The 26,216-nt window shown below is 58.6% G+C and overlaps 1 protein-coding gene across 2 annotated transcripts; it reads left to right on the top strand.

Moving 5' to 3' along the window:
* Positions 1 to 3,320: 3,320 nt before the first annotated feature.
* On the top strand, positions 3,321 to 21,105 carry KRT80 (keratin 80; the record flags this gene model as incomplete). 2 transcript variants are annotated; one of them, XM_084256384.1, is made up of 9 exons in its annotated part: positions 3,321 to 3,620; positions 8,870 to 9,078; positions 12,993 to 13,053; positions 13,295 to 13,390; positions 18,959 to 19,123; positions 19,601 to 19,726; positions 20,136 to 20,356; positions 20,788 to 20,843; positions 20,981 to 21,105. In XM_084256384.1, the coding sequence occupies 9 exons, from the start codon at positions 3,321 to 3,323 to the stop codon at positions 21,103 to 21,105; spliced, it is 1,359 nt and encodes a 452-aa protein (XP_084112510.1). The 2 variants fall into 2 exon arrangements, with proteins under 2 accessions (XP_084112510.1, XP_084112511.1); XM_084256385.1 differs by lacking the exon at positions 20,981 to 21,105 and adding an exon at positions 20,946 to 20,980.
* Positions 21,106 to 26,216: the final 5,111 nt, after the last annotated feature.

Raw genomic sequence — 26,216 nt, 5'->3', positions numbered from 1 at the left:
CCCCCTTAACCTTCCCAAATCTACTCCCAGCTCCCCAATCCCCAGCTGTGGGGCCCTCAGAAATTCCTCTCACACAGCCACAGGCTGCTCAAAGGCCGCCAACCCTTGGACTGGATCATCCCCTTCCCAGGACTTGACCCCTGGCAGCACCTCCCTCCTGCAGCCTCAGGACTGGTCTGCTCAAAGGGACGGTCCAGTAAAAGGAGGCCAGAATTTCCAGCCTCCTCAGGGGGAGGGCCTGACCCAGGTGGGGACTGCATTTAGGAGGGAAGAGGAGAGACGGATAGAAAACTGAGCGCGTTAATCTGGGAAGACTTCCTGGAGGTGAGGCCCAGCCTTCTCATCAGGCCCCGGAGTGAGGCTGAGATTCCCCTGCCTGGAGAGTCCTGCCTATCTTCCCAAGAGCCACATCCCGCCCAGAGCCCGAACCGGGCTGGGATGTGCTCACGGGAACATTCACCCCGCAACTATGTGTTGCTGTCCTGCCTTCCTCCAGGCCTACTGGCTTCACACGCCAGGCTCCAGGCCAAGCGGGGCAGGGCACAGGGACTGAAACTGTGACACAGGAATGCCATTCCCATCAGGCCATCCCGTGACGGTGAAGCATCCTAGTCGCCCTTCCTCCCCCGGGGCGGAGAGATGGCAGGGCCCCAGGCTAGGACTCTGAGTGGGCAGGGCGCTCAGAGGGAGGCGAGCTGCAGAGGTGGATGAGAATGAAAGGAGACAGGTCAGAGGCCGGGAGGAAGGATGCAGAGAGAGAAATAGAAGGAAAGAAGAAGCAGAGAGTGAAAACTCCCCTTTGCTTATTTGAGGACACATTCAAGAGCCTTCTGGGCATCCCTGCCCAAGCCTCCCCCTTCCTTACCGGGCCCTTTTCCTGCCTCTGCATTTCTCTGACTCCCAGCCGGTCAGGGCTGCGTCCTGCTGCCAGTTACAGGGAGCCAGGGGCCAAAGGGCAGGCTTGAGGTGGAGGGAGGGGTCTGAGGTTTCTGTCTCCAGAGCATGTAAGGACCAGCCAGGACAGGCTTCCAGAATCCCAAGAGCACAAGACACCCAGCTGCTGTCCCCAGCTGGGCTGACCCAAGCTCAACCCTGAGCAGAAGCGCGAGCAGGATTGTGTGTGAGTGCGTCTGGGCGGAGTTGAGACTGTCCAGATACCTAAACTTCCCAGAAGATGGAAAATTTTGCACCCCCTCCACCTTCCATCCCCCAACCCCTGCCACGCCTCCTGCTCCCCTGGGTGGGGGCTTCAGGCTCCACATCCGTCCTCAGTGAGGGTGGAAAGACAGGCCTGTACAGTTGACCCCCAAGAATGCCAGTTCGGGGGAGGGAAGCATGATGGCGGTAAGGGTGGGCAGGAAAGTGGGTGCTTCGTGGAGTGTGTTTGGGGCTCTTTTGTTGCTCTTCCTGTTTGGCAGCCAGAGCAGTAACCACCAAAGACAGCTGCACCCCAGGGAGACTGCCAGGGCAGAGAGGAAGCAGCAAGCTGACCCAGGTCCCACCCACCACCAGAGGCTCAGCCAAGCGTGCCCACCGTGCCGCAAAGAGGGCAGCCCCTCCACACACACCCCCCCCACAAGAAAGCCACCTTGCTCAGGCTCCAGGCGCGGCCTTGCAATGCCAGGTCACGGCTCAGAGGCTCACTGAGGTCAGCGGAAGGAAGAAGGAGACGGAGTCTTACGTTACCCAGAGGCATCATTGAGAACCGGGCATCCAACGTATAAAAGCCCGGGCACGGGCCAGAGCCCCGGGTACTAGGAAGACAGCCTGGCTTCCTATCCCCACCGCCCTTCCCGGCAGCCACGGGCTCCACGGCCAAGATAAGAGAAAGGGTTCAAGTCCATTACTGATAAGTTGCCTGACCTTGGACTAGGAACTTAGCTCCTCGGCGCCCAGCGTGCCCCTCTGTAAGCCAGGACTGAGGGAAATTTAGCGTCTGCCTCAGACGGTGGCTGCCATGAGGGCTGAGGCTGCTCCTGGCTGCAGAGCATTCAGGACATACTTGACGAACGTGCTGGCCCTGGCAGAACCCAGCGCTGTTGACAGCCCTCCCCACCCGGCACACAGGGTGGGAAGGTTGGAGGCGGTCAGGGTGCTGAGTTGGACCAAGGCCACTCAGCTACCAGGTGAGGGGAGAGACAGTGGAGGGTGGAGTGGGCCAAGGAGTGGGCCTGAACGGGGGAGGGACAGCTCGCAGACTCCGTGGACACCGTGACAGGAACTGATCACCAGAGCACCTGGTCAACCCACCCCTGGCATCAGAGCCTGGGACACAGCCTCAGGAAGTCTGTGGTCTCAGGACGGGCGCCTGTGCCCAGGGAGGCGGAAATGGCCACTACAGGAAAGAGATGAAGGAGGGGGACGAAGGGGCAGCGCCCAAGCCCAGAGCCCTGGGGGCAGTGTCCATCGCCCCCACCAACTCTGGCTGCGATGGCGGCCCAGGTCTTTGCCACCACCGACGGAGGGCTGTGTGCCCTGCAGGTGCCCTGCACGCCACCTCCTGGGAGACCAGTGTTTTCAACCCTGTTTACCAGCGAGGGGAGAAGTCTGAGTCTTGAACCCAAGTCTCTCCTGCCCAAAGCCAAGAGCCCTTGACATCTATTTCCTCTCTAGCTAGACAATGTAAGGCACATAGTAGGTGCTCAATAAATGGCAGCTGGGAGGAAGGCAGGAAAGATGGGAGAGCGGAAGGAAGAGAGGGAGGGAGGCAAGGGAGACTCTTTGGTACCGCCAGAAAATAATAAATAATAAAGGTGCTGTTTTCTAACGCCAGGCGGCCGTGGCGTCCTGGGGGTAGGGGTGGGGGGTGCAGAGGAGGGACCTCAACTCAGGGCCGGTGCTTGCCTCATCCTCTCCAGAAGAATGCGAGCCGGCTACGTCAGCCGTCAGGTATGCGCGAGGGCTGCGGTGAGAGGTGACCTTGCTCTCCTCTCTCTTCTCTTCTCGTGCCCTGCTGAAATGCCCGTCTTTGGGCTGCCTCCCCGCCCCCACCCAACCTGCCAACCAGCCCAGTCTTGTCCCTGTCCCTGGATCCAGGCCTGGCTGGGTTGGGGGGACCTGTGGACACCCCCTCCTTCGAGCAGATCCCAGCCCTGGGAAGAAGCTGGGTCGTGGTGCCGGGGGCGGGGCGGCGCCCCGTCATCTAACAGGTTGGTCGGCCTGGAGCGCCCCGCCTCCTGCAGCTAATGAGCACTGTACAACAGGTGTTTGCGCCTCAGTCCCCAGCCTGTCCTGCCTGCGACTGGAGCCAGCTGCCTGCCACTCCTCCGAGGCTCCCTTGCTCATCCCGGCGCCCTCCGCTCCTGGGCCCGGGGGCCGCGATGAGCTGCCGCTCCTGCGTTGTTGGCTTCAGCAGCCTCAGCAGCTGTGAAGCGACCCCAGCAGGCAGCCCCTGGCCCGGGACTTCGGGATGGGGCAGCTGCGGGGCCCCCGGGCCGAGCTTCAGCTCCCGCAGCCTGACAGGCTGCCGGCCGGCTGGCACCATCCCCAAGGTGACCGTGAACACCAGCCTGCTGGTGCCCCTGGACCTCAAGGTGGACCCGACCATCCAGCAGCAGAAGAACCAGGAGAAGGAGGAGATGAAGGTCCTCAATGATAGATTCGCCTCCCTGATTGGCAAGGTGAGCAGAAGCGGGAGAAGTCAGGCCTGGGCAGGTGGCTGAGCTCTGATTTCCTGAGCATCGGGCCCCACCCCTGCCTCCAGCCAATGGGGAATTGGTGTTGCTAACTAGGCAGGCTGGCTCGGAGCAGAGATATGGGGAGGGCAGTCCCCGAGCCGCCTGGATGAGGGCAGTAAGGGAACCCCAGATGGATAATAACCTGCTGTGTGGTCTGAAGTCACTCCCCCGGGTGGGGACGTCAGGGAGCTCTGTGGCCAAGGGGGAGCCCCCGGGTCGGAATGGTTGGCGGAGGCACCGTCTGCAACCCCACTCCAAGGCAGGTGGACAGTGGAGACGACCTCTCAAGGGTCATCCTTCTGTCTAAGCCTTGGCCACACTCAGCTTCCCGGACTCAAAACACAGATAATGCCAGGGGGTGTGTGGCCGCCAGAAGGAGGCTGGGGAGCAGGGATGCAGCTTACGTCAGGAGATAGGAATGCAGGGGGTGAGTTGCCAGCCCAGCTTCCTGTACCCACCTGAGTAGCAGGAGTGAGTTCCTGTACCCAGACCTCCTGGGCCCACTACCGTGGCCAGCACGCTGGGCTGGAGCACTCACGTCCATCTCTGCCCAAGGCAAGGGCTTCAAGAGTTGCAAGGAGCCCTGTCCACTTCCCAAATCTGCTGCTCATCCCCTCCTCCAGGAAGCCTCCCCTGACCAGCCCTCCTGCCCTGCCAGGAACAGCAGTGATGACAGTGACTTCTGCCTCTGATTCGTTGCTGGATGTTTATGTATTTCTGTTTCCCTCCCATCCTTATGAAAGAACTGACTTTTGTGCCCACTTTCCAGCTGAGTATCATTGGGCCTTACCGTCCCAGTCAGCCAGAGCCCGTCCTCCCTGGCCCAGCCCCTCTCTGCAGCCCGCTCGCCTGCTCTGTGCTCCTCTGCAGGTTGCTAGCGGCCCCCGAGGTGGGCGCTCGCAGCGGGGCAGAGAGCAGGGAGTTCCCGTCTCTGTGGGCCTTGACAGATGAGTGTCACTTACCCACAGCCGCACTCCCCTGAGACTGAGGCCCAGAGGCTAGGCCCTCGCCTAAGGTCCCGACAGTCGGGACATGAACTCAGGCCTGTGAGGCACACCAGCGGTCCCCGGGGTAGGGGACATTTCTTTTCTTCCCCTATCATGTGCCTAGACCAGTATTTGTCCCCACACTTGGGGTGCCCTGGGTGGGAGGACGCAGAGGGGAAGTGAAAGTGGGGGCACAACTGCCTGGGGTGCTCAGAGCCCCTCACTGGCCTGGGAGGCAGGTCTCTGCAGAGCCCCCCCCCTTTCCAAGCCAGGTTAACCCCTTAAAAGGAAGGCTTCCCTGAGCTGTGTGATTCTGTCCAGATGGGTGGCTTTTCTCCCAGGGCTGCCATCACCTGGGCCTCTCCACGGCGCAGGAGAGGTGCGTGGGCATAAGGGGTTGGGGTCCTGGCCTGAGGCCAGGGTTACAGCCTCGGGGGGCTTTAGCAGAACTGGAGCCTCCCAACCCTCAAGCCTTGGCCTGGAGACAGGTGCTCCACAGGGTGGGTCAACAGGACCCATGGGTGCCAGTCCTCTGGGGACCCTGACGGCCAGGGAGCCGCCTGAGGAGTCCCACCCGATCCACCAGTGCTAAGGTCTGTCAGCGCGTGTCCTCCAGGTGTCCTGGGAAAGAGCAAACAGGAAGAACAAAATCTAGGCGCGAATCCTGCCCCACCTCTGGCCACTGTGTCATCTCAGGCAAACTGTCTAGCCTCTCTGAGCAGTGTGATGGGCTTGTCAGAATCAAATGGGATGCGTTTTTGAAAAGCACGTAGATTACACCTGGTGGACGTGACGGCTCTGCTGCTGTCTGGAAAGCAGAAAGTGCGACAAGTGGGCCTGGCCTCAGGAGCTCCAAACACCCAGCTGGCCCAGGAGCATGAGGAGGCGGGAGGGCTATGCTGGGAGGGGGGTGGGGGAGCTTCAGAGTTGGGGGCGCAGCCCAGGGCTGGGGAGAGGTGTAGGGGCCCAGGGGCCGGAGGCCCTACCAGTGCAGGGGTGCGGCTCCAGGCAGAGGAAGGACACCCTCCAGCTCTGACTGTGCTGGAGGAGGAGGAGTTGGAGGGAGACAAAGAGGAAGAGGGTGGCAGCAGGATACCCAGGACCACGCAGGGGCCCTGGGACAATGTTGGCTCTTCGACCTGCAGCTGTGCTTCCTTGGGCAAGACACCTACCCTCTCTGCACTCAGATTCCACCTCCCTGCCCACTCTGCTCTGAGGGTAGCCCTGAGTTCATGCCAGTTTAAGAGCTGGCACTGCTGCAGCCAGGAGACGGGGGGAGATGAGCAGAGGCAGCGGTGGAAGAAGTGAAAGGCGCAGAGAGGTCCATGGCCACATCCACAGAATGGGCGGGGTAAGAGGATCGGCTGCTTGCTATCGGCCTAAGGAGGTTTGGAGGGGGCGGCCAAGAAGGCAATGAAATGCCTGGAGCCAGAGGGATGGGTACAATGTCTTCCTCTGGGCTGGATGGCCCCTGGAAGTCACTGGAGCCATCCCCCTGCCCCAGCAGCCCTTCCTGGCAGAGCCTGAGGCCACCTGGTTACAGCCAACTTCTGCCTGTTTGGGCCCCACCTGAGTAAGAGGACCAGCCTGCCCCTGGGTTGTGGCCCTGGGTTAGGGCCCTGAGCCTGGAGGTGGTCGGCCTCCTGCTGGAGGGGGCTCCATTCTCTCCAACATGCCCGCCCTGCTGTGGGCCTGCTTCCGTGGGTGGCCCAGAGTCAGGTCCAGTCAGTTCTGCGTTTCTGGGCCTTGGTTTCCTCATCCGTAAAATTGGGAGGAAGATGGATGTTTGCCGCCCGTCTTAGAGCTGCCAAGTCCGATCCGTGGGTCAGAAAAGGAGGAAGGGGAACAAGAGGCAAAGACTCAAAGCCTTGACAGGCGAGAGGCAATTAACCTGGCACCTCACAGGGCGCAGGGATTACCGGCCCTCCCTAGGCTTTGTTCCGAGGGAGGAGACCTTCCCCGGAGAAGGTCCTGGGTGGGGGATGACTTTCTATCCCCACCCACTGAAACAAGCCGCTCCCCCAAGGACAGAAGGTGGGGGGGGGCTGCCCCGGATCCCCCACAACCGAAAGTGCCCCCTGTCTGAACTGGTTGCCAAAACCATACCGTGTGGGCACCGGCCAGGGCTGCAGCAGCGGGGGTCGAGGCTACGCTAAGGGAAGGACTTCCCATTGTGAAGGATTTTTTGGTTGCTTGTGGGTGGAGGAAGGAGCCTCACATCGTTCCTCTCACCCCACCCTCAGTGTAAACATGGGGTTCCTGCTTGTCAAAACGGAGGGAAGGTGGGGTGAACAGATACCTCCTCCCCACCCCCACCCCGCGCTACCGTCCCTTTTCACACAAAGCAGGACAGACACCCTCTTGACCTCCGTCCCTACTGAACCTGTTTGACTGACTACAGCACCATGTCGACGTCAAGCTGGGCTTCCATGAGAGCTTACCAGCCAGCACACACGGGAGCTGCGGGGGGCTCAGCCACAGAGGCCTCGTCTAGTGAGGAGGCCTCATCCTGCTGGTGTTATCTGCTGCGAACGTCAAAGGGGATTTCCGGTGGCGTCAGAGTAGCTCAGGAAAGCCTGGGGGAGTGAGGAGGGCAGGACAGAGAGAGGACAGCCCCCCTGGCAGGCACACTCAGGAGCCTGTGACAGACCATCAGGTGGGCCTGTCTAGGTAGCTCCGGCACCAAGTTGCTGTTACCCTGGACATGGCACTTGGCACCCTAAGCCACCATTTCCTCTGTAAGTGACAAGGACTGACCATCTGATCCCAAAGGCTCCTGGCTGTGATTTGGGAAGCTCACGCCAGCCATGGAGGAGGCTCTGCTGTGGTCACAGGGGAGACCGCTGGGCTGTTGTCACAGCATCCTCATGACAACAGGCCAACACCGTCCAGGAGTCTGGCCCTGTCGCCCCTTCTGCCTCTGGCCTACCCACGTCCTGGGCATCAGGAGATGGGGGATCACAAAAAGGGGTGCAACTGGCTGCCCATCTTCCCAGGGAGATGATAGGGCAGCTCAGGTGAGGAACAGATAAAGTGGGGCCTCGTGCTGGAGGAAAGAGGGGCGTCTCAGAGGGTTGCACGGGAAGGGACCCGGGAGGAGCTCTGGGGAGGATCTGGAATGGCAGAAAGGACAGTGCCTGAGAGAAGCTGCAATCTGGAGCGATGAGGGCAGAGCTGGGTTGGGCCGGCCCCCAGGGACCCTGATGAACGTGGGCCTGGGAGCCACGTAGAAGTCAGCAGGGAACCTGAAGAGGGAGCATTTTAGAGGAGCCTCTGGGTCTACAGCACCCCCCCCCAGTCTTTATCCTCAGGGCAAAACTGGCTCTAACTAGAGGCAGAAGTGACCCAGGACAGGCAGGTGGGCCCCAAGGCCACAGTGCCACCAGCTGCAGACAGGAGGCACAGACTGCGGCTTAAAAGATTCTAAACGCCAAGTGCCTGGACTCCAGGCCCCGTGCTAGCTGCGTTCTTGGGCACACTAGTTAACCTCTCCGCGCCTGGCTTCCTCACCTGTGACGTGCAGCTGCCCTGCGGGGTGGCCGGGGAACCTGGACGAGTGCGAGCCGGCAGGCAGCAGGCACACGGCGGGGCTGCAGAAGCTTGTGCGATTGTTACTGCTCCAAAGTGCATCCCAGGTTCTCCCCTCAACCGCCTTTGGAAGCCGGCAGAGTGGGTGATATCATCCGCAGCTGCTCGCTGGGGAAACTGAGGCTTGGAGAGGCTACAAGTCCAGGGTTGTCAGGAGGATTAGCATTTAAAACCAACCAGGTCCTAGCCTGTTGAGTTTCCATGTCAAGATGAGACCAGGCTTGTCGAGGGGGGGAGGGGACCAACGGGCCTCTGACACCCCACGTTCCCTGGGGTCTCCCACCCAAGCCCCAGGCAGGCGTGCAGAGCCTGTCACATCGCTGGCACACTCACACACACACACCCCCCACTTCCCCTTCCCTTGTCTCGCTGGCCCTGGCCCTGCTCCACGTCCGGGAAACCTTTGCTAATTGGCCCCACCTCCCTCCGATTCCCTCTTTATCGCACCATCTTCAGTTTAAACAATCAGTCATTGGAAATGTGGTCTGAAGGCTGCTGAGTGAGGCCCAGCGGGGTGTGTGCGAGCAGATGAGCAGCCACTTCCCAGAGCAGCCCCCGCGGGGCTCGGAGCCTGGGCCCCAGCCTGGCCCGCTCACCGCAGCCCTCCTGCCCATCCAGGTGCAAGCTCTGGAACAGCGCAACCAGCTGCTGGAGACCCGCTGGCGCTTCCTGCAGACCCAGGAGTCGGCCCCCTTCGATCTGGGGCACTTGTATGAGGATCACCAGTGTCGGCTCCAGGAGGAGCTGCGGAAAGTGAGCCAGGAGCGGGGACAGCTGGAGGCCAACCTGCTGCAGGTGCTCCAGAAGGTGGAAGAGTTTCGAATCAGGTCAGTGTCCCTGTGGGAGCCGAGGACAGGGATTGAGGGTGGGGATCAAGCTGTACCCAGTGCGAGGTCCAGGGGGCCTCCCCAGGCGGAAAAAGTGGAACCTTCTTTAAAGAATGGTCGTTTTGTCCAGGCATATTCATTCTAAATAGTGTGGCAGTAACCCCACAGCCGCCGCCACCCCCACAGTGACTTGCAATGAAGTCAATCCTACGCTAGCTCACAGTGAAGCCATGTGCTACCCCTGGGCACTACCCCTGCCTCCTCCTTGTACCCATAAATACACTTGTTCTCGCCCGCATGTCCAGCTGGCGACACTCAAAGGGTCAGAGAAGGCAGAAATGGACGGGAGTTTTGGATTCGCCTTTCGTGGGGAAGCTGTCACTTCCTGAATGAACAGATGGGCTCGTGCTTCGGATCTTGCTTGGGATTTTTTATCTTGTTTGTGCTAGAAAGGGGAGGGACCAGAGTGCAGGCAGGGGACCCAAAAAACATGGGTTTTGTTTGAATGAAGAAGCAATCCCCTGTAGGTAATGCACGGCAGATCTCGATGGTCAACCTGGAAACTAGCAATGTGAGGAACATGACCCCAGCCTGCAAGAAGTCTTTACACCTTAGCGGGACAGACAGATGGACAAGCAACTGGCAGGCAGTGCAGCTCAGTGGTTAAGGGCTAGGTGGTGGGGTCAGTCTGCTGGGATGCTGGGATCTGAGCAGTGGCTCAGCAAGCCCGATACCTCTCCAGGATGCTCACATAGGAAGCTGTTCCCCTCTCTGGGGGCCTCAGTTTCCCCATTTGTGAATCTGATTGGAACTTCCCAGCCAACAGACCAGATCTGCAACCCTGGCCTCCGCTGATCTTAATGGCAGCGCCCCTCCCTGGCCTAGGGACCACCTGTCCCCCAGGCCTGCCCACCGAGTCCTAGGGAAACACACAGGGAATCTGACTGCATATAGTGAGCTGCCCCACTTAGACACCTGACCGAGACGAGGGAGACCATGTCCACTCCCCAGATTTCACCAATACAGAGAAGGTCTCTGACGCTCAAAGGGTCAGAGAAAAGCAGAGCTGGACAGGGGCATTGGATCTCCCCTTTATAGGGAAGGAAAGAGAGACCTGTGGAGGGCAGGGGCTTGTCCCCAGAAATACAGCCATGCGTGGTAGGTCCCTGTCCTCACCACAGGGTGCCCCACGCCAGCCTGCTCCTGTGAGCCCACCACGTCGCCTCCACGGAGGCACTTTGTCACTGGAAGTCCTGCACAAACACTACTTGCTGCTGCAATCTGCCTCAGCTCCTGCTTTGGCCTGCTGCCTGGTTTCCAACTGCTGCCTGAGTTTACTGTTCAGACTCAGGATCTCTCTTCCTCCCTGGGGGTAGGAGCCCGCCCACATTGAGGGAGGATAGGCCGAGAGCCTCTGGGTCTGCAGACCAGAGACAGAGAAGCTCCCACTTGGCTGTGCAGCATCCGGGGCCCCCAAGTGCCGGGAGACGCCAGGCCAAGCCCTGCCAGGGAGGGGTGTGCCCTGCCTCTGCAAGGCCGATGAGATCAGCTTCACTCCTAGAAATAAACAAGTGTGTGTGGGGGGGGGGGGAGGGCGGGCGGGTGTGACAGCCAAAAAGGTCCGAGAATGAGAACGGGTTTGGGAGCTGGTGGCTGGCAGACGGGTAGAGGACTAGGGGTGGAACAGGGGAGATGGTATCACTTAAGCCTTTAAAGGGATGGAGACTTCCTCCAAAAGCTTTGATGTAGCAGGGACCCCTGGGATCAGCCAACTAACCTTCTATTTACTGAGGATAAAGCAGAGGCCCAGCAAGGGGAGACAACTTGCCCAGGGCCACCCAGCAAGGGACTCAAGAATGCTTCGTACAGTTGTGAGAGCTGTTCGCAGCACAAAAGCATCTGACTGAGGGGTGCACTGGAGCTGAAACCTGGTGGAGCCGATGAGAAGGGAGGAGCAAAGGCTACCCGGGGGCTGGAGGGGGCAGAGGGGGATAAGGAGGAGGCTGGGCACCTCAGAGGACCCCACTGGACAGCTCTCCCCGAGGTCCAGCCCCGAGCAAGCAGAACTCTGCTATGGTGCGGGGGAGTGGGGAGGCTCAACTAATAAGTCCCATGGTGAGGGCCAGTCCCCAGACCCCTGTCCCCTGGTCAGGGAATTCCTCAGAGCCCTGATTCTAGGGTAAGCCTGTGGAAGTGAGCCCAGCCCTGAGGACCCGGGGCGGGCAGGCAAAGAACCAGAGCTCTCTCTGCAGTGGGCCTTCTCCATGCTCTTTGGAAATGCTGGGGGGCTGAGCAGAAGGCCCGGGCCGTGCCTGGGGTGGGAGCACACAGCGCTGACGATGATACAGTAAACGCGCTAGTGGGCCTGTGGTAAATACTTCACGTGTTCTCGTACTTTACCCTCACTGTTACCATGACTGAGGGGCATTCAAGGGTCTGGCCCAAGGTCTCGCAGCTGGTCAGCAAGGAAACCAGGACATGAGGCCAAGTCTAGTCGTGAGACTCTGGCACCCCACACTTAACCAGCACAGCACCCCAGCTGGAAACACGCCCCCTGTCTCCATTTCCTCGTTTGTAAAAAGGGGGCAGCAGGACCGCTCAGCTGAGGGCTCAGGGTCACAGATGGGGTGCAGGTAAAGCTTTGGGGGCATTCTGTTGGCCCAAGCAGTCCTCTGACTGCAGAAGAGTCACCACCCACCTCGAGCCCCCCACAACCTGCGTCCTGTTTGGACGCCTGGACACCGAGGAGAGTGTGTGCTGAGCACACCGCCTTTCAGAGCCCCAGGTGCCCTCTGGCTCTCCCCCCACCCTAGGCCCCGGCCTGCTCCCTCAGCCACTCGGGCAGCTGCTGGAGAAGAAGGCCCGAGGGGTGGCTGGCCCACCGGCTGGCTGACGTGGGCGATGGTGACGCTGCCCTTGCGGTGAGGTCAGGGACTGGGGCAGACGGGCGACTATAATTAGAGCCGCCGTGATTCAGGCATTCCCTAGAAAGGGGGAAGAAAACAGGAAGGCACAGGAGCCCCAGCGCCACTGGGGCAGGCAGCGCTGATGGGGCAGAAGTCTGAGGCTGGTGGACCCACCCCCGTCACTACCCCTCTACCCCACCCCTACCCCCCTACTCTCCCACCCTCCACCTCCCACCCCACCTCACCCCCACCCCCCGGGCGCCAAGACAAGTGTCTGGATTGAGGAAGAGGGAAGCTCAGGATGCAGGGGTCCCCCCCCTCCATCCCACAGCAAACTGTTCCAAGAAAAGGAGGCGGCAAATCCTTGGAGAAGAGCTTGCAGCTGCATGGGGAGGTACTGGGGGGGACTTCATCAGCCCCATCCCCCGCAGCACGCTCACACATGGTGAAAGAGGGAGCCCAGCGAGAAGAGGCAGGGCTCCCGCTCCAAAGCACCCTGTGCGTTCCCGGGAAGGCCAAGGCCATACTTCCTGCCCTCTCTGGAGGGAGTGTGAGGGCGGCCGCCACCCACACAGCCAGGGAGGAGGGTGAGGTGGGAGCACAGCTTATTTGCGACCAAGACTCTCAGGGGAGGAAAGAGGGAAAAGATGAGGTGCAAAGTGCCAGAGTGGAGGGGCTGCACCCTCGGGAGAGGCTTCCTGGAGGCGGGGAATGTGGAGCAGAGCCAGGAAGGGGGCAGGTGCCCCTCGGAGACCGGCTGCCCAGGGAGGGTAGGAAAGGGGGAGCATGTGTCCCTGCTCCCCAGAGCCGTCACTGGCTGTCATCAGGAAAAGGGGTGTCATAGGAAATGAGGGGCTGCATCCACCTGCAGAAAGTGCCCCTTTTTTTCTCATTGGCACACGGCACCAAGCAGGCCAAGAGAGGCCCTGAGCCCCATCCAAGGAGGGCTAAGCGAACCCCATGCTCCCACCACCTCCAACAAGCAGCCCTCTGTCCGCCCCCCGCCAGGTATGAAGAGGAGATCTCCAAGCGCACGGACATGGAGTTCACCTTCGTGCAGCTGAAGAAGGTACCGCGCCGGCCCTGGGTCCTCTTCCCGGCCAAGCCCCAAGCAGGGCCCTCGGCGGCACGTTCCGGGCCACAGACGGACGCCCGGATAGGAACCTGTCCTCACCCTGCTATTCTCCCCCGAGCCAGGTCCCCCCTGGGGTTCGCCCTATCTCACCCGGGAAGCAGAGACCCCCCCACCCCCACATCTGCCCCGGGAACCCCCGTCCCTCTGCCCCTCTCAGCACTGCTCCCACCCCCAGGATCTGGACACAGAGTGTCTTCGGCGGACCGAACTGGAGACCAAGTTAAAAGGCCTGCACAGCTTCGTGGAGCTGATGAAGACCATCTACCAGCAGGTGAGGGCAGGGCCCGGGGCCCGCTGAGCCCAGAGCCAGCAGCCCTTGGCGCGGGCCGCCGGGGCGGGCAGGTGTCCGCACTCACGGCCATACCCGGCTTCCGAACCTCTTCCCGCGCCGCTCTCGCCGGCCCGCTGGTCCCGTCGTCACTCCCTGCACGGAGCCTGGTTGGGGCCCCCCGAGGCAGCCCTCTCAGGGAGGACCAGGCCTTGGGGTACCTGCTGAGGGCATGCAGGGGGCCTGCCGCCAACTCTCAGGAGGTGGCCCGAGGCAGGGAACCAGGGGGCCTTGAAGAGCCCTTCTCACTGCGTTCTTCTCTCCACTCCCCGGTCTAGGCCGAGGCACCGCGCTCTAGCTCTGACAGGCCCGCACGCCACCTTCCCGTCCTGGGTGAAGGCAGGAAGACCTATAATCTCATGTTCCCAGACTACACTAGCTTCTCTGGGAACAAAAACAATGCAATAAATACTTAGGGACACGTTCTCACGAGAATGTGTCCCGACATCCTCGGTGGAGCCTGGCCAAGGAGGCCTAGCGCGCCCCAGTGCAGTCAGCAGAGGGCCCTGCCGGACCTCTCCCCGGCCCGCATCCCGGCATCCTTTGGGATGTGTGTCCCCTTTCCACATCCCCAGTTTCTGGGTGAGGAGGTATGGGGTGCTGCTGAGTTCAGCTGTGAACCGGCAGGTCCATTGTTGGGGTGACAGTGCCCAGGACCCGGTGTGCTGCCAACAGCTGGTGCCGAGCTTCAGCCACACAGCCACGGTCAGGGTAGGGGTCAAAGTCACCACCGCGATCAGAAAGTTCTGCTAAGGTGGCCCTTGAGGCAGTGAGCCTTTCCAGCAGCGCCAGCCCCAGCCGGGTGTCCCGGGCCTGAGTCCATCTGTGACCGCAGGAGGGGGCCTGGCGGTGAGCCTGACCAGGCACCATGCCCACAAATGGCCTGAGAAGTGGGTTCAGGGTGTCTCTGCCAAACTCTCTGTGAGCCGGTGGGGGCCAGCACACGTCACCAGGGCCAGCATTCCGGATCTGTGCCCCACACTGCTTACACACATCTCAGCTGGCCAGAGCCCAAGCTTCAAGCCAGGACAGAGGCCCTGCGGGTGTGAAGACCCAGCGGGAGGGAGGCCGGGCCTACCCAGGGACAGAGCTGGGCACTGCCCGGGGCACACCCACAAAGCCCCCAGGTCCCAGCAGCCCACAGCTTTGTAGCCTGTGACCGCCAACCCTGACTAGCTTTTTTTTTTTGACCATTTCCATAAGTCTGGGCAAGTTTTTTCTCCTCTCTGTACCTCAGTTTCCTCATCTGTAAAAGAGGGAGAGTAACAGTTCTGCACTGACACTGCAGAAGTAAGAGAGGCAGGCAAAGCGCCAGCTCTCAGGAGGGCACAACTAGCAAGAGGGGACAGGGAACAAGCAGGGATTTACCTGAACAGGAGCGACGGAGGGTGACAAGTGCTGTCATGCCAAAAAACTGGGTGACAGGAATCAAATCCCAGGACAAGGGGCATCTCACAGATGGTGCGCGCTGTGGAGAAGGCCCGATGGGGAAGGTCCAGTCTAGAGGAGGCTGCGGTAGAGGGAGGAGCTGTCCAAGGCGCCCAGGCAGAAGCGAGGGGGATGCAGCTGTGGCTGCAGCAGTCTGAAGGAGGGGCAGCCCTGTGTCCCTGGAATTTATTCTGAGTCGGGGGGCAAAGGGCCAGGGAGCATCCCCCAGAGGAGTGCAGGGGAGGGGCATGCAGTGTGGGTGAAGGGTAGGGTTGTGGTCTGTTAGTTTGTGCTGCCACCAACTTGCAAAGAAGGGGTGCATGTGTTGAAGTGTGGGTGCTCTGCACCACTATAGCAACTGTCAGGACTTTGGGGGGCAGTGAGCAGCAGGTGGTGTTGAGACAAGAGGTGTGTCTCTCTCCATCCATCACCCTTTAAGCTGGCACTATGTACTAGAAATAGAATGCCAGCCACGTGTGGAATGTTAAGTTTTCTAGCAACCACATTTTTTTAGAGACAGAAAAGGAAAGAGATATATTTTTATTTCACTCACATATCCAAAGTGTAATCATTCAACATAGAATCAATATTTTTTTTTAATGGGCTATTTTTTAGTTATTCTCTTGCCTATATGTCCCAGAAAACAGCCTCCCCTGGAGCCGCTGGCCATGGGCTGTCAGGGGCGCGTGACACACCGCAGCCTGCCAGGCAGCCCCTTCACCCCTCAGCTCCCGGGACACGGGCTGGGAGAGGACAAATGCTCCCCCCAGCATCCACGACACATTCCAGCTCCCAAGTACATGTGGGGCCTGGCTGCATCCAGCCAGAACGCCACGTGCCCCACCCATACACTCTGGTTCCAGGGAGATTAGCTATGGAATCTGCTGACAACCCCCTGCAGCCAGGCACACCTCCTGGGATGCCCATCCCTGCACAGAACCTGGTGCGTCTAAGCTGCCTCCGTGCCTTTGCTGAGCCACAGGAACGCTGCCTTAGCAACAGGCTGCTCTGTCTGCTGCCAGCCACAACTATGGCATTCTAGCTACTGTTCACTGAGCACCTACTAGATTCCAGGCACGGTACTAAGCATTTTCCAGACCTAATCTCGGTTAATCCTTAGCCCAAAGACGTGCGGATAACAATTAAGAGAGCACCAACCTTAACGCAGCTTGGATTTGAATCCTGGCTCAGTAATGGCGTGAGCTTGAGCTGGTTCTTTTCCCTCTGTGTGCCTCGATTTGCCCATCTATAACGTGGGGAGAATAATAGTACCTTGGCTCAATGACCTGTCGTGACATGTCCCAAAACACTCAGAGCCATATCTGGCATCATGAAAGTATTAAATAAATGTTAGCTGTTCTCAGTTCAAGAATTAAATCCATTTTACAGATGATAAAACCAAGGCTCAGAGAGGTTTCAAAACTTGGCCAGGGTTATCCAGCTACTGAGAGGTGGTGGTATTCTTAAGCAGCAGTAAGTGGCCCCTCAGAGTCACTGACCTGGGGGTCACACATATGGCAGGCTCCCAGGCTCTTGCTCCTGAGAGAAGCTTTAAGCTGTACTGTGGCTTACCTCTCGCCAACTTGGGGGTGCACAGCCTCCACAGGGCCCACCCCACTGTGGCACTTCCACGCCACACCAGCCAGCATTGTTATACCCTCTGCCGCCGGGGGATGGGCATGTCAGAACAGGTCTGCATATGTTCTAAACCCTCCATTTCCTGCTTCTGTTTACCAAGCTCGAGCTTACCCTGCTCTTCTTTCCAGAAAGGATCTGATGGGGTTGTCCCACCAGCTAGGTTTCCACCATCCTTTGCCCTGCCGGGGAAACTGTCCGGATACAGGGTATTCTGAGGGTGCCTTGGCCTGTAGCAGATGCCAGATTCAGCCAAGGAAGCCCCAAAGCTGCACCTCTAAACTGTCTAGAGCCTGGGCCTGGTTAGGATGTCAATTTCATGTGGGGAGCGTCAGGCTGTGAAGGTGCCCAGGGCAGCAAGGTAGGGCGGCGGCTGAAGACACCATCTACCTTACTCTGGCATAGGGCTGGCCCTTCCCTTGCTTTTGCCTGCAGATCTAGGGCAGCTTGCCTCTGAGTTTAGGGTCCTGCCTAGAGATCTGGAGCAGCTTGCCTCTATGTTTAGGGTCCTGCCAGATCCAGGATGGAGGCAAGATGCCCCCCAGAGGGGCCTCAAGATGCTCACTGCTGCCAAAGCTCCCTTCCCAGGAGCTGATCCTCCAAACCAGGACGCTAGTGGCAGCCTCACCCCCTGGCTCCACAGCCTCCTGCACAGCTGCTGAGCCATCCCCACCTGCCACCCACAGCCAGAGCGGCATGGCCGCAGGCCAAGGCACCAGCCTCTGCAGGTAGACGCCACAGGCTCAGCCATAGTCTTGCTACGATAAAGACAGATGGAGGACCAGGCAGGGCCAGAAGTCAGAAACCAGGGCTAGAATAAGGTCATGAGACCAAAAGCTGAGCAAAAGCTGAGCAAGAGCTGAGGCCTCCAGATCCAGCTGCTGTTTGTAAGAAATACAGGGGGCAGAGAAGCATGTTAGACAGCAGCATCCAGTCAAACCCAGACTGTGGCCATCACGACAGGCCCCAGCAACACAGTATTTGCAATATGAAAAATTGCAAAAAGAAAAAGTGGGGGGACAGAAATGGGGGGATATCTATAGAATAAGAGAGACTTAAAGACATGTGGACCAATTACAATGTATGGGCCTTATTGGGATCCTGACTCAAGACAGTGTGTGTGTGTGTGTGTGTGTGTGTGTGTGAGAGAGAGAGAGAGAGAGAGAGAGAGAGAGAGAGAAACAGAGAAAGAGAGACAGAGTCAGAGAGAGTCAGAAAAAAGAATACTAACCAAAATTTAGAGGCTGAGATAGGGGTCAAAGGTAGAGGTGAATGTGCTGTCTGCACCCATGTCCTCCCTTCCCTGGCTGGCTCCTCAGCCACCTGACTCACTCGGCCCACGCCCTGTCGCACGCCCTCCCCAGGGGCAGCTCAGGCCTGGCTGCTGCCGAGCACCTCTGGAAGTGCCAGGGCTGAGAGCAGGCCTCCTGCAGCCCTTTGTGACGACCCCTTCCTCTCTACAAAGTCCCACGCAGCTCTGGCCCGAGAGCTGTCAGGTTCAGCCATGACAGAGAGACAGACAGAGCCTCCCTCACACTAAAAGAGCTGAGCAGAGGCACCAAGGCCCTGGAGTCCCCCTGCACTCCGCTGCCCAGACCCCTCCCCTCAGGGTCCTGTGAGGCTGACTTGGGGCCTATGAGGATGCGGGTGAGGATGCCCAGGACGTGCTGAGCACACACCCTGGCCTGTGACGAGCCCCCAGGAACAGGAGGGACTCCAAAGGGTGGGCTGGTCCTCCCCAAGCAGAGGACAGAGAGGAGGGAGGAGAGGGATCCTAAAAGCTATTGGATGAAGACTGCAGCTGAGTCCTGGTCACCGGCAAGCCCTCCTCCTGATGGCCAGTCCTGAAGCCACTTCTGCCTGGGCCCTGGCAGGGGCGGGAGGGCACATGTGTCACCCTCTAGGCCCCCTGCCCCTCATCATTCACTGGCTTGCATTCCAACATTTACCCAACAACTGAGAGATGCCCTTGCCGGTCTCAGAGGCCCAGAGATGAAGACAGCCCCGCTGGCTCCTCAGGGAGTCTCCATGGGGGAGGCAGAGCTGCCAGTTCTGCTCACGGCAGAACACTAAGCAGAGGCCTGGACATCCTGGGTCTTTTCCCCATCAGCCAGGACAAAGGTGCCCCCCACCACCACGGCCCCCAGAGTGGCCAACAGTGTAGAGTCAGGGACACTGAAGAGGAGTAAGGCTGGTAGGATGAGCCTCTGGAGCCAAGAGTCCCTCCCTGGAGAGGCCAGTGGGTGGGTGAGCAGGGCCAGCTTCTCCCAAGAGCCCACGCTGGGATTCAGGCAGGGAGGCACTACCCTTGGATCTCTCCAGGGAGGCAGGAAGGGAGTACCTGCCCTCCACTTCCTGGGGGATGAAAGGATTATGGGGCCTGTGGATGGCTGAGGGTCCTGGTGGCCCCCCATCAGCCCTGAGACCCCTATGTCTGTGCCTGGCCAGGAACTGAAGGACCTGGAAGCCCAAGTGAAGGATGTGTCGGTGACCGTGGACATGGACAGCCGCTGCCACATCGACCTGAGCGGCATCGTGGAGGAGGTGAAGGCGCAGTACGACGCCATTGCGGCCCGCAGCCTGGAGGAGGCCGAGGCGTACTCCCGGAGCCAGGTCTGGGCCTGACCGCAGTGGGGGCAGCAGGCAGGGGGGCTCACTGGTGATGGCTAAGGGCCTGTAGCCCTCGCTGCTGAGCATGCACAGGAGACATGGGGAACACGGGGCAGCACTGGGGGGCGGGTTGGGGGTACAGCCCAGTAGTTGGCTCATAGGCAAGTGTGGAGAACGGCAAGCCCAGCACCATGCCAGCCCCAGAGGGTGATGGGCTGGGGAGAACAGCTTCCGCCCCTGCAGAAGTTCACAGGGCGCTACCACCTAGAAGGTCAGGCCAGGTGAGGGCACAGCCCAGGGCACTAGTCTAGGGCAGCCAGGAAGAGGCCACTCATAGAGGGACCTGGTGCAGCTGGTGTGGGAGCAGCGGGCTTCCGAGAAGGTGGGGCTGAGTGGGGAGGAGAGAGCAAAAGCTTCCCCAAGGAAGGGGCTTCAGAGAGGGTCACGAGAGCTGCCCCAACCTCCCCTCTCGCCCCCCAGCTGGAGGAGCACGCGGCCCGCTCTGCTGAGTACGGAAACAGCCTACAGAGCAGCCGCAGCGAGATCACTGACCTCAACGTGCGCATCCAGAAGCTCCGATCCCAGATCCTCTCCATCAAGAGCCACGTGAGTATCTGGGGGACCCACCTGGGGGCAGGGCAGGGAGGACAGGAACTTACACATGTACACAGTCACGTGTGAGCACCCGCAGGAACTGACTGAGTGACCCTGAGCTCCTCTGTGCCTCAGTTTCCCCGCCTGCGCCAGCTTGTAGCAGGACAGCCTCCAGAACAATGCTGCCCTGAATGGAAAACTGGGACAGGCCCCTCTGGCGGCTAGTACCTCTCTTGGGTGGCCCTCAGAAAGTGTCTGCTGAGATCTAACTGAACTCCCTCTTGCTGCAATGCAACCCATTACCACCCCCAGAAATGTTGCTGCTTATCCCCATCACCCCACACACATCCCCACCAAGGGCAGAGGTGGGCCCTGGCCCATCCCACCCACTGACCCTGTCCCCCCGTGCTCCTGGCTGCAGTGCCTGAAACTAGAGGAGAACATCAAGGTGGCCGAGGAGCAGGGTGAGCTGGCCTTCCAGGACGCCAAGGCCAAGCTGGCACAGCTGGAGGAGGCCCTGCAGCAGGCCAAGAAGGACATGGCCCGGCAGCTGCGCGAGTACCAGGAGCTCATGAACACCAAGCTGGCCCTGGACATCGAGATCGCCACCTACAGCAAGCTGGTGGAGGGCGAGGAGAGCCGGTGAGGGGTGGGGCCAGTGGGCGGCGTGGGGCCAGCAGGCGGGGCTTGGGGAGAGAAAGGATGGAGGACCAGGCCTGCACCAATCAGCCTCCCTCTCTGCATGGCACTGCACGCCTGGCAGGCCTGGGTCTATGCCCAGACTTGACCACTTACAAACAAGGACTTGAGGCTGTCCATTTCCATCTGGAAAAACACTGGCCATAAACACGGCCCACAGTTCTGCATGCAAGTGCTTGTCACTAATGAGTTCTGGGTAAGTGTTACCCATTGATGTAGGAGAGGGGGCAGAGACCCAGAGAGGACAGGCTGGTAGCCGGAGTCACACAGCAGGGCAACCCAGGGCAACCCATGTGCCAGTCCTCCGGCCCCCAGTCCCAGGGGAGCTCTAACCACAGGTCCCCTTCATATCTCACCATATCCATCCTCACCAGGATGGACCTGCCTTCAGCCACCGTGGTCAGCGCCACCCAGTCCAGATCCAGAACTGGTGAGTCTGCTTTGCCCTAAGAACCCACGGCGGGAAAGGGGACAGAGGATGGGGGGTCATAACCTTAAAGGCATCATTTTAAGAGACCCCCCCAACCTCCAGTCCCTTCCCTCCCCCACCCTTTGTGTTCCCTGTAGCTGCCTCCAAGTCCAGCCTCCTGAGAGCCCCCTCCCGGAAGAAGAAGAACAAAAAAGGCCCCGTGATCAAAATCACCGAGATGTCAGAGAAGTTCCTCTTGCAGGAGTCAGAGGCCTCAGAGTAAGGGGGCCGGACGCCAGGAGCCCCAGCTCACTCCCGCTGCAGCAGGAGGGACTTAAGCTAGACTCAAGAAAGCACCTTGAAGCCTTCTGCCTGGGAGGGGAGGCAAGCCTGATCCCAAACCGAGAAGAGGAGGGTTCTAGCAACTGCTTTTCTGGATGTGGGTTGCGGAGGGTGGGAGAGTCACTTCACTCCTTATCGGTATCTCACTGATACCGCCAACCTCTGACCAGGGCTTTTCCTGACCAGGTAAACCAGAATTGGGGGCAGGTTTGTTTCCACCTCCTCACTCCTCTGAGGTTCCTCCCTGACAGAGGGCTCTGATCCAAGTCCCTTTGACCCTTTGCCCGACCATCGCCTTATTCTCACATCTCAAGCCTTGCCTAGCTTCTGCCTTGGGACTGAGATCAGTGCCCAACCTCACCAGCCAGCCACGGCCCAGGAGCTGTGTGGGCACCCTCCCCATATCTGGAGTTACTGGGGAGGCTGGGTGCTGAGGACCCCTGGCTTTCCTGCATCACCTAGGCCCCCCCCAGAGACCTGACAGTATTAGGGAGTGAAGAGGCACCCAGGGTGTTTGGGACCTGAGCCTGGGCCTCTGACATCAGCTCGACACACCTGCCCCCGTCCCTCCTCCTGCCGGTCCCTCCCAGCCGGGCACAGTCAGAAAGGAACACGCCGCCTCCACCAGCTCCCAGCACCTTCTCCAGAAGCTATTCTTGCCATGATGAACTCCCCAGAGGGAAGCTGGATGGCAGCCTGGACCAGACAAGAGACTCAGACCCTCCTTGTCCTCCCTGCATCCAGGGGTTCACCACGCTATCTGGGATCTGAGCTCCCTGCCCTCCCACCCCAGTATTTCCTAGCCTGAAACTGCATTTGGTACACCAGGTCCTAGAGACTCCTAGCCCAGCCCTGTCCTGAAACCCCAGGCCCATCTCCCATGAACCCCACTTGGTACCCATCAGGCCAAAGAGACTTTGCATTCATTAGGGAGCTCAGGAACACCCCACGCCCGGCCCTCCCCCTCCATGCCCACTCCCGTCTCCAGTGGGGCCATGAAGAAGGCATAGTCCAAGCAGATCTGGGAGCTTCTGAGCCCGGGGGACATGCTGGGGAGCCCCAATGACAACCTTTAAAGGGCTCAACCAACAAGAAGATATGGGGCTGAGGGGGCACCCCGCCTTCCAACTCTTGGCTCTCATCTTTGGGGCTGGCAGCTCCAGCCTCCCGCTCAGCAAGCCACCTTCTCCCCTCTCCTCTCCCCACCTGCCCTTTGTCTCCCCTCCTCTTCCAGCCCCATCTTTGCTCCATTGTTCTAGTTCATCTCATTTTCTAGGCCTGGGGGGGGGGGGTTGCAAAACCCAGGCCCCTCCCAGCCTCAGGTCCTCCCGGCCTGTGAGGGGCACTGAAGGGCTACGGGCCTCTCGGAATGGAGGGAGCCCAGACATATACTCACCTCTGAAGTCCCAAAAGGGTGCTGATTGCTGCTTTTTCTCCAGCTATTTATTGGTTTCCAAGGGAGCAAATCCTCAGTTGGGATACAAGATATATAAAGTATATATATATATATTATTTTTTCATAACTTATGTGGCTTTAACTTATTGCTTCCCTTCCTGTCCCTGCATGACCAGTGCTATGTATGACGCTCTCTGGATGGATAACATCCCAGCCGCGCCACCCAGCTGGCTGGCCACCTTGGGGCAATGCCCCCTTAGCCTACCAAGGAATGAATAAAGTGCTGAGATTTATCCATGGATAAAGCTGTGTGTGTTTTTATCTCCCCTCTCGGGATTGGTCAATCACTGGTCAACCGGGCTGACCACAGGCCTTCGGGAATTCTCCAATTATGGGGGAAGGGAGCCAAGAGGCCAGGAAAATTTCTGGACCAATGCAACTTGGACACAAAAAGGTCTCCTGTCCCACCACCCCACGAGGAGACTGTACAGTGGGGACCCGTGTTCCTGGCACCTCCTGACACGTGCAGGCGTCATGAGAACCGCCTGAGCCAGCAGACGGGACTCGGCAGGGGGTGGCAGGGATTCTTCTCAAGCCTGACTGTGGGGGTTGGCACAGCCCTGAATATATTCTGATGGGTGCGGGCCTCATCCTGCCACATCAAATTCTAGATCAACAAACAAGAATTGAGAGCCTTCTCCAAGCCCAGCCCAGCATTATGACACCTAAGCTTGTTCCCCACCCTCGGCCACAAGAAGCTCGCGGTCGGGTTGGCTGATGAGCCGTCTACTCAGGACAGCCAGCCTGGGCTTCCCAGCCAAGCGCAGAAGGGGGAGCCGTGGATGGTCAGCCAAGGGCAGGCTTGTGGAGGAGACCAGACAGACGGAAGGCAGGAACAGCCTTAGAGGGGAGGCAGGGACATCGGAAGATCCCTACTGGCTCACCCACTCACTGGCAACAAGACCTGGGACCATGGAGCCTCAGTTTCCCCATCACCTTCCCCACAGACCTCACAGGGCACGTGGGGGTCTGCAGGAGAGCCCCTACTCCTTCCTATCGGGAAGGCCCCCCGCTCTTGCTTCTGGACTGTAACAGCCCAACAAGTGTGAAGGATTAATGGTGATGTCATTATTGTTCTTAAATCAGATATGGATTCGGGAGGCCACATACAGGAAATGGGCCTTGGGCGGCTGACTCAGGGCCCAGCACAGGCAGGTCGCTGGTGGGAGCCCGGACACTCGGGATTATCCATTCTCGGGAGAACTCTGAGGGGTGGGCACCACTCCCACAATTGAGGAGGAAATAAACAAACAATTAAACAAACAAACAAGCACCAAACAAACAAACAAACAAATAAATAAATAAGGGGGTTTTTAAGACCAAAAAAAAGAAGAAAAAAATTAAAACTCAGGCGAGACTGCTGGGTAAGCCAGATCTAGGAGGGGCCTAGAGCCTTTGGTTTCTGTTCTCGTAAGTTCTGAATTGTCATTGTCTGAGTATTAATTTGAGTTTCTGAATCTGAAAATGAATTTCACGGTCAAAAGATATGGCAGAGTTGTTATTTACTTCCTTCTACTTTCTTTGAATTTATTATTTTTATCACCTTCCAACTTCTTAAATCTCCCTCTCTCTTTTTCATGTAAGACTGAAGACCATACATTTTTAAGTTCCATTTTGACGGTTTCCTACTATTTTCATATTTTATGAATATTTATTCATAAATGTATTTTATTAGCTCCTATTTAAAATGATTTTATTCTTTGACTCATTTCACAACCTTTATTGAGCACAGACTTAGACTGTGGAGGCTCACGGAGATATGAAATTCATCAGACATTTTTCTTGATGTCCTGGATCCCCAATCCTCTGCTTTCACTGAGATTTGGTTTCCTATGTCTGTGCCTTTTATCCCCAGGAGACTCAAAATTCGGGGGGTGGGAGGGAAGAGGGGGGATCACAGAGGCTGACACAGCGCAAGGCCCAGAGTGAATGTAAGATGAATGAAAGAACAGATGAGAGATCGCCACCCCAACCAAGGGCTCCTAGCCTGAAGGTCCCCTGACCGTTGGGCCCCCAGTGCTAATTCAGTGTCTGGCACATTGAAGGAGTAGGGTTAGCACCTGCTGAATGAATGAATGAATATGATTTCCTTGCCCAAACTCTCCCCTTTCCTGAACAGCTCTCTGGAAGGCACAAGTCTGATTCTCTGTCTGTGTACAAACCCCCCTCCTTCCACCACTCCCCTGCTGCCCTCCAGAGTGATCTGATGAGCACCTGGCCCACAGCAGCACCCCTATTCTACACCAAACAAAAATAACACTCCACCTGCATTTGGCTGTCTCTTCTCCTTGATTTCTGGTCCTCCCAACCATCTGTGAGCTGAACAGGACAGGGTTGCTGCACTGGGGCCCAGAGGAGCCAACCACTGTTACCTGGTCACCCACCAGGTAAAAGACAGCATCTGGCTCCATGGAGCCATTTTCACCTGCAGACTGCCTGACGCAGAAGTGGTTCAAATGACAAACAAGGAGGGTGACGGAGAGGCTGCAGTCCCCACTTTAAAACAGAAAGGCAATGGGGTGAAGCAGGTGCCCAAAGGTGGGTGCCCAGACTGACCCCTCAGGCTCAGAAAGGAAGATGGGGCTCTTTTTGTACCAGCTCTAGCAAGTTAGTTCCTTGGTGCCTCAAGGAACCTTCTTCTAGAGGGGATCCCGGGGCCAGAACCCAAAGTAGGGCCTGAGTTCTGGGGGTGGCCTATACCACCTCCCCTCTCACTCCTGGTCTGTCTAGTCAGAGGAAAAACAGCTGGAAGGGAGACTTGGTCCCTGTGTTGCAGAGGCTCCTGGGGCTGTTGGGGAGCCACACAGAAACAGAGACAGCGAGAACTGGGCAGAACTCAAGACCTCAGAATTGGTTACCAACAAAGCAGATGAGGGACATGAGTCCAAGAAGGCTTCCTGGAGGAGGGGCGGGAAGGGGCTTGAGAAAAGGGCCTATTAGAGCTGGCAAAGAAGAAGGGGATGGAAATGGCCTGGGGAAGGGAGGGGAGGGGAGCAGATCTGCTCAGCTTCCAACCTGGACAGAGAGTGTCATCTGTGAGTCACAAGGCATGAGCTGGAGAAGCCTGAGCTGAGAATGAGGAAACCTATGGCGTGACCCCCAAGCCCCCATCAGGACGTGAGCCACCTGTGTGCAGGGACTGTGGCTTCTTCAACTATGCAACCAACTATGCACGAACTGTAGTACACATCTAACAGGATGCCCAGCACAAGTCATTTTGTCTGAAATAAAAGAGGCAGAGATGGCTCCTGCAGATCCCTCCTAAGGCAAGACCAGGAAGTCCTGCTGCTCCCCCTACACTCAATCCCCGGGCAACGCGCCCAGCTGCAGAGGCAGCAGTCACAGTAACTGATACTCTGGGCTAGAAAGCAAATCCTGCGAGCTGGGTGGTCTGGCAGCCTCCAGAGATAAAGCTTACCTGCCGCACAGATCTGTTGTGAAGCTTCAAAGAGATGATGCATGATGAAAGAATTCAGCGCAGTGCCTGGTACACACTAAGTGCTTAATAATAACAATCCCTGCAAACACATGAACCTGTGAGACCTTCTCCCTTATCCCCATGGAGTTGCTACCTGCCCCCTCCCTGACCCAGGTGC

The sequence above is a fragment of the Talpa europaea genome, assembly GCF_964194135.1.
Source record: "Talpa europaea genome assembly, chromosome: 15".
Taxonomy (NCBI): Eukaryota; Metazoa; Chordata; class Mammalia; order Eulipotyphla; family Talpidae; genus Talpa; species Talpa europaea.
Note: the sequence above shows the minus strand (reverse complement) of the source record. Positions and strands in the feature narration are given on the sequence as shown.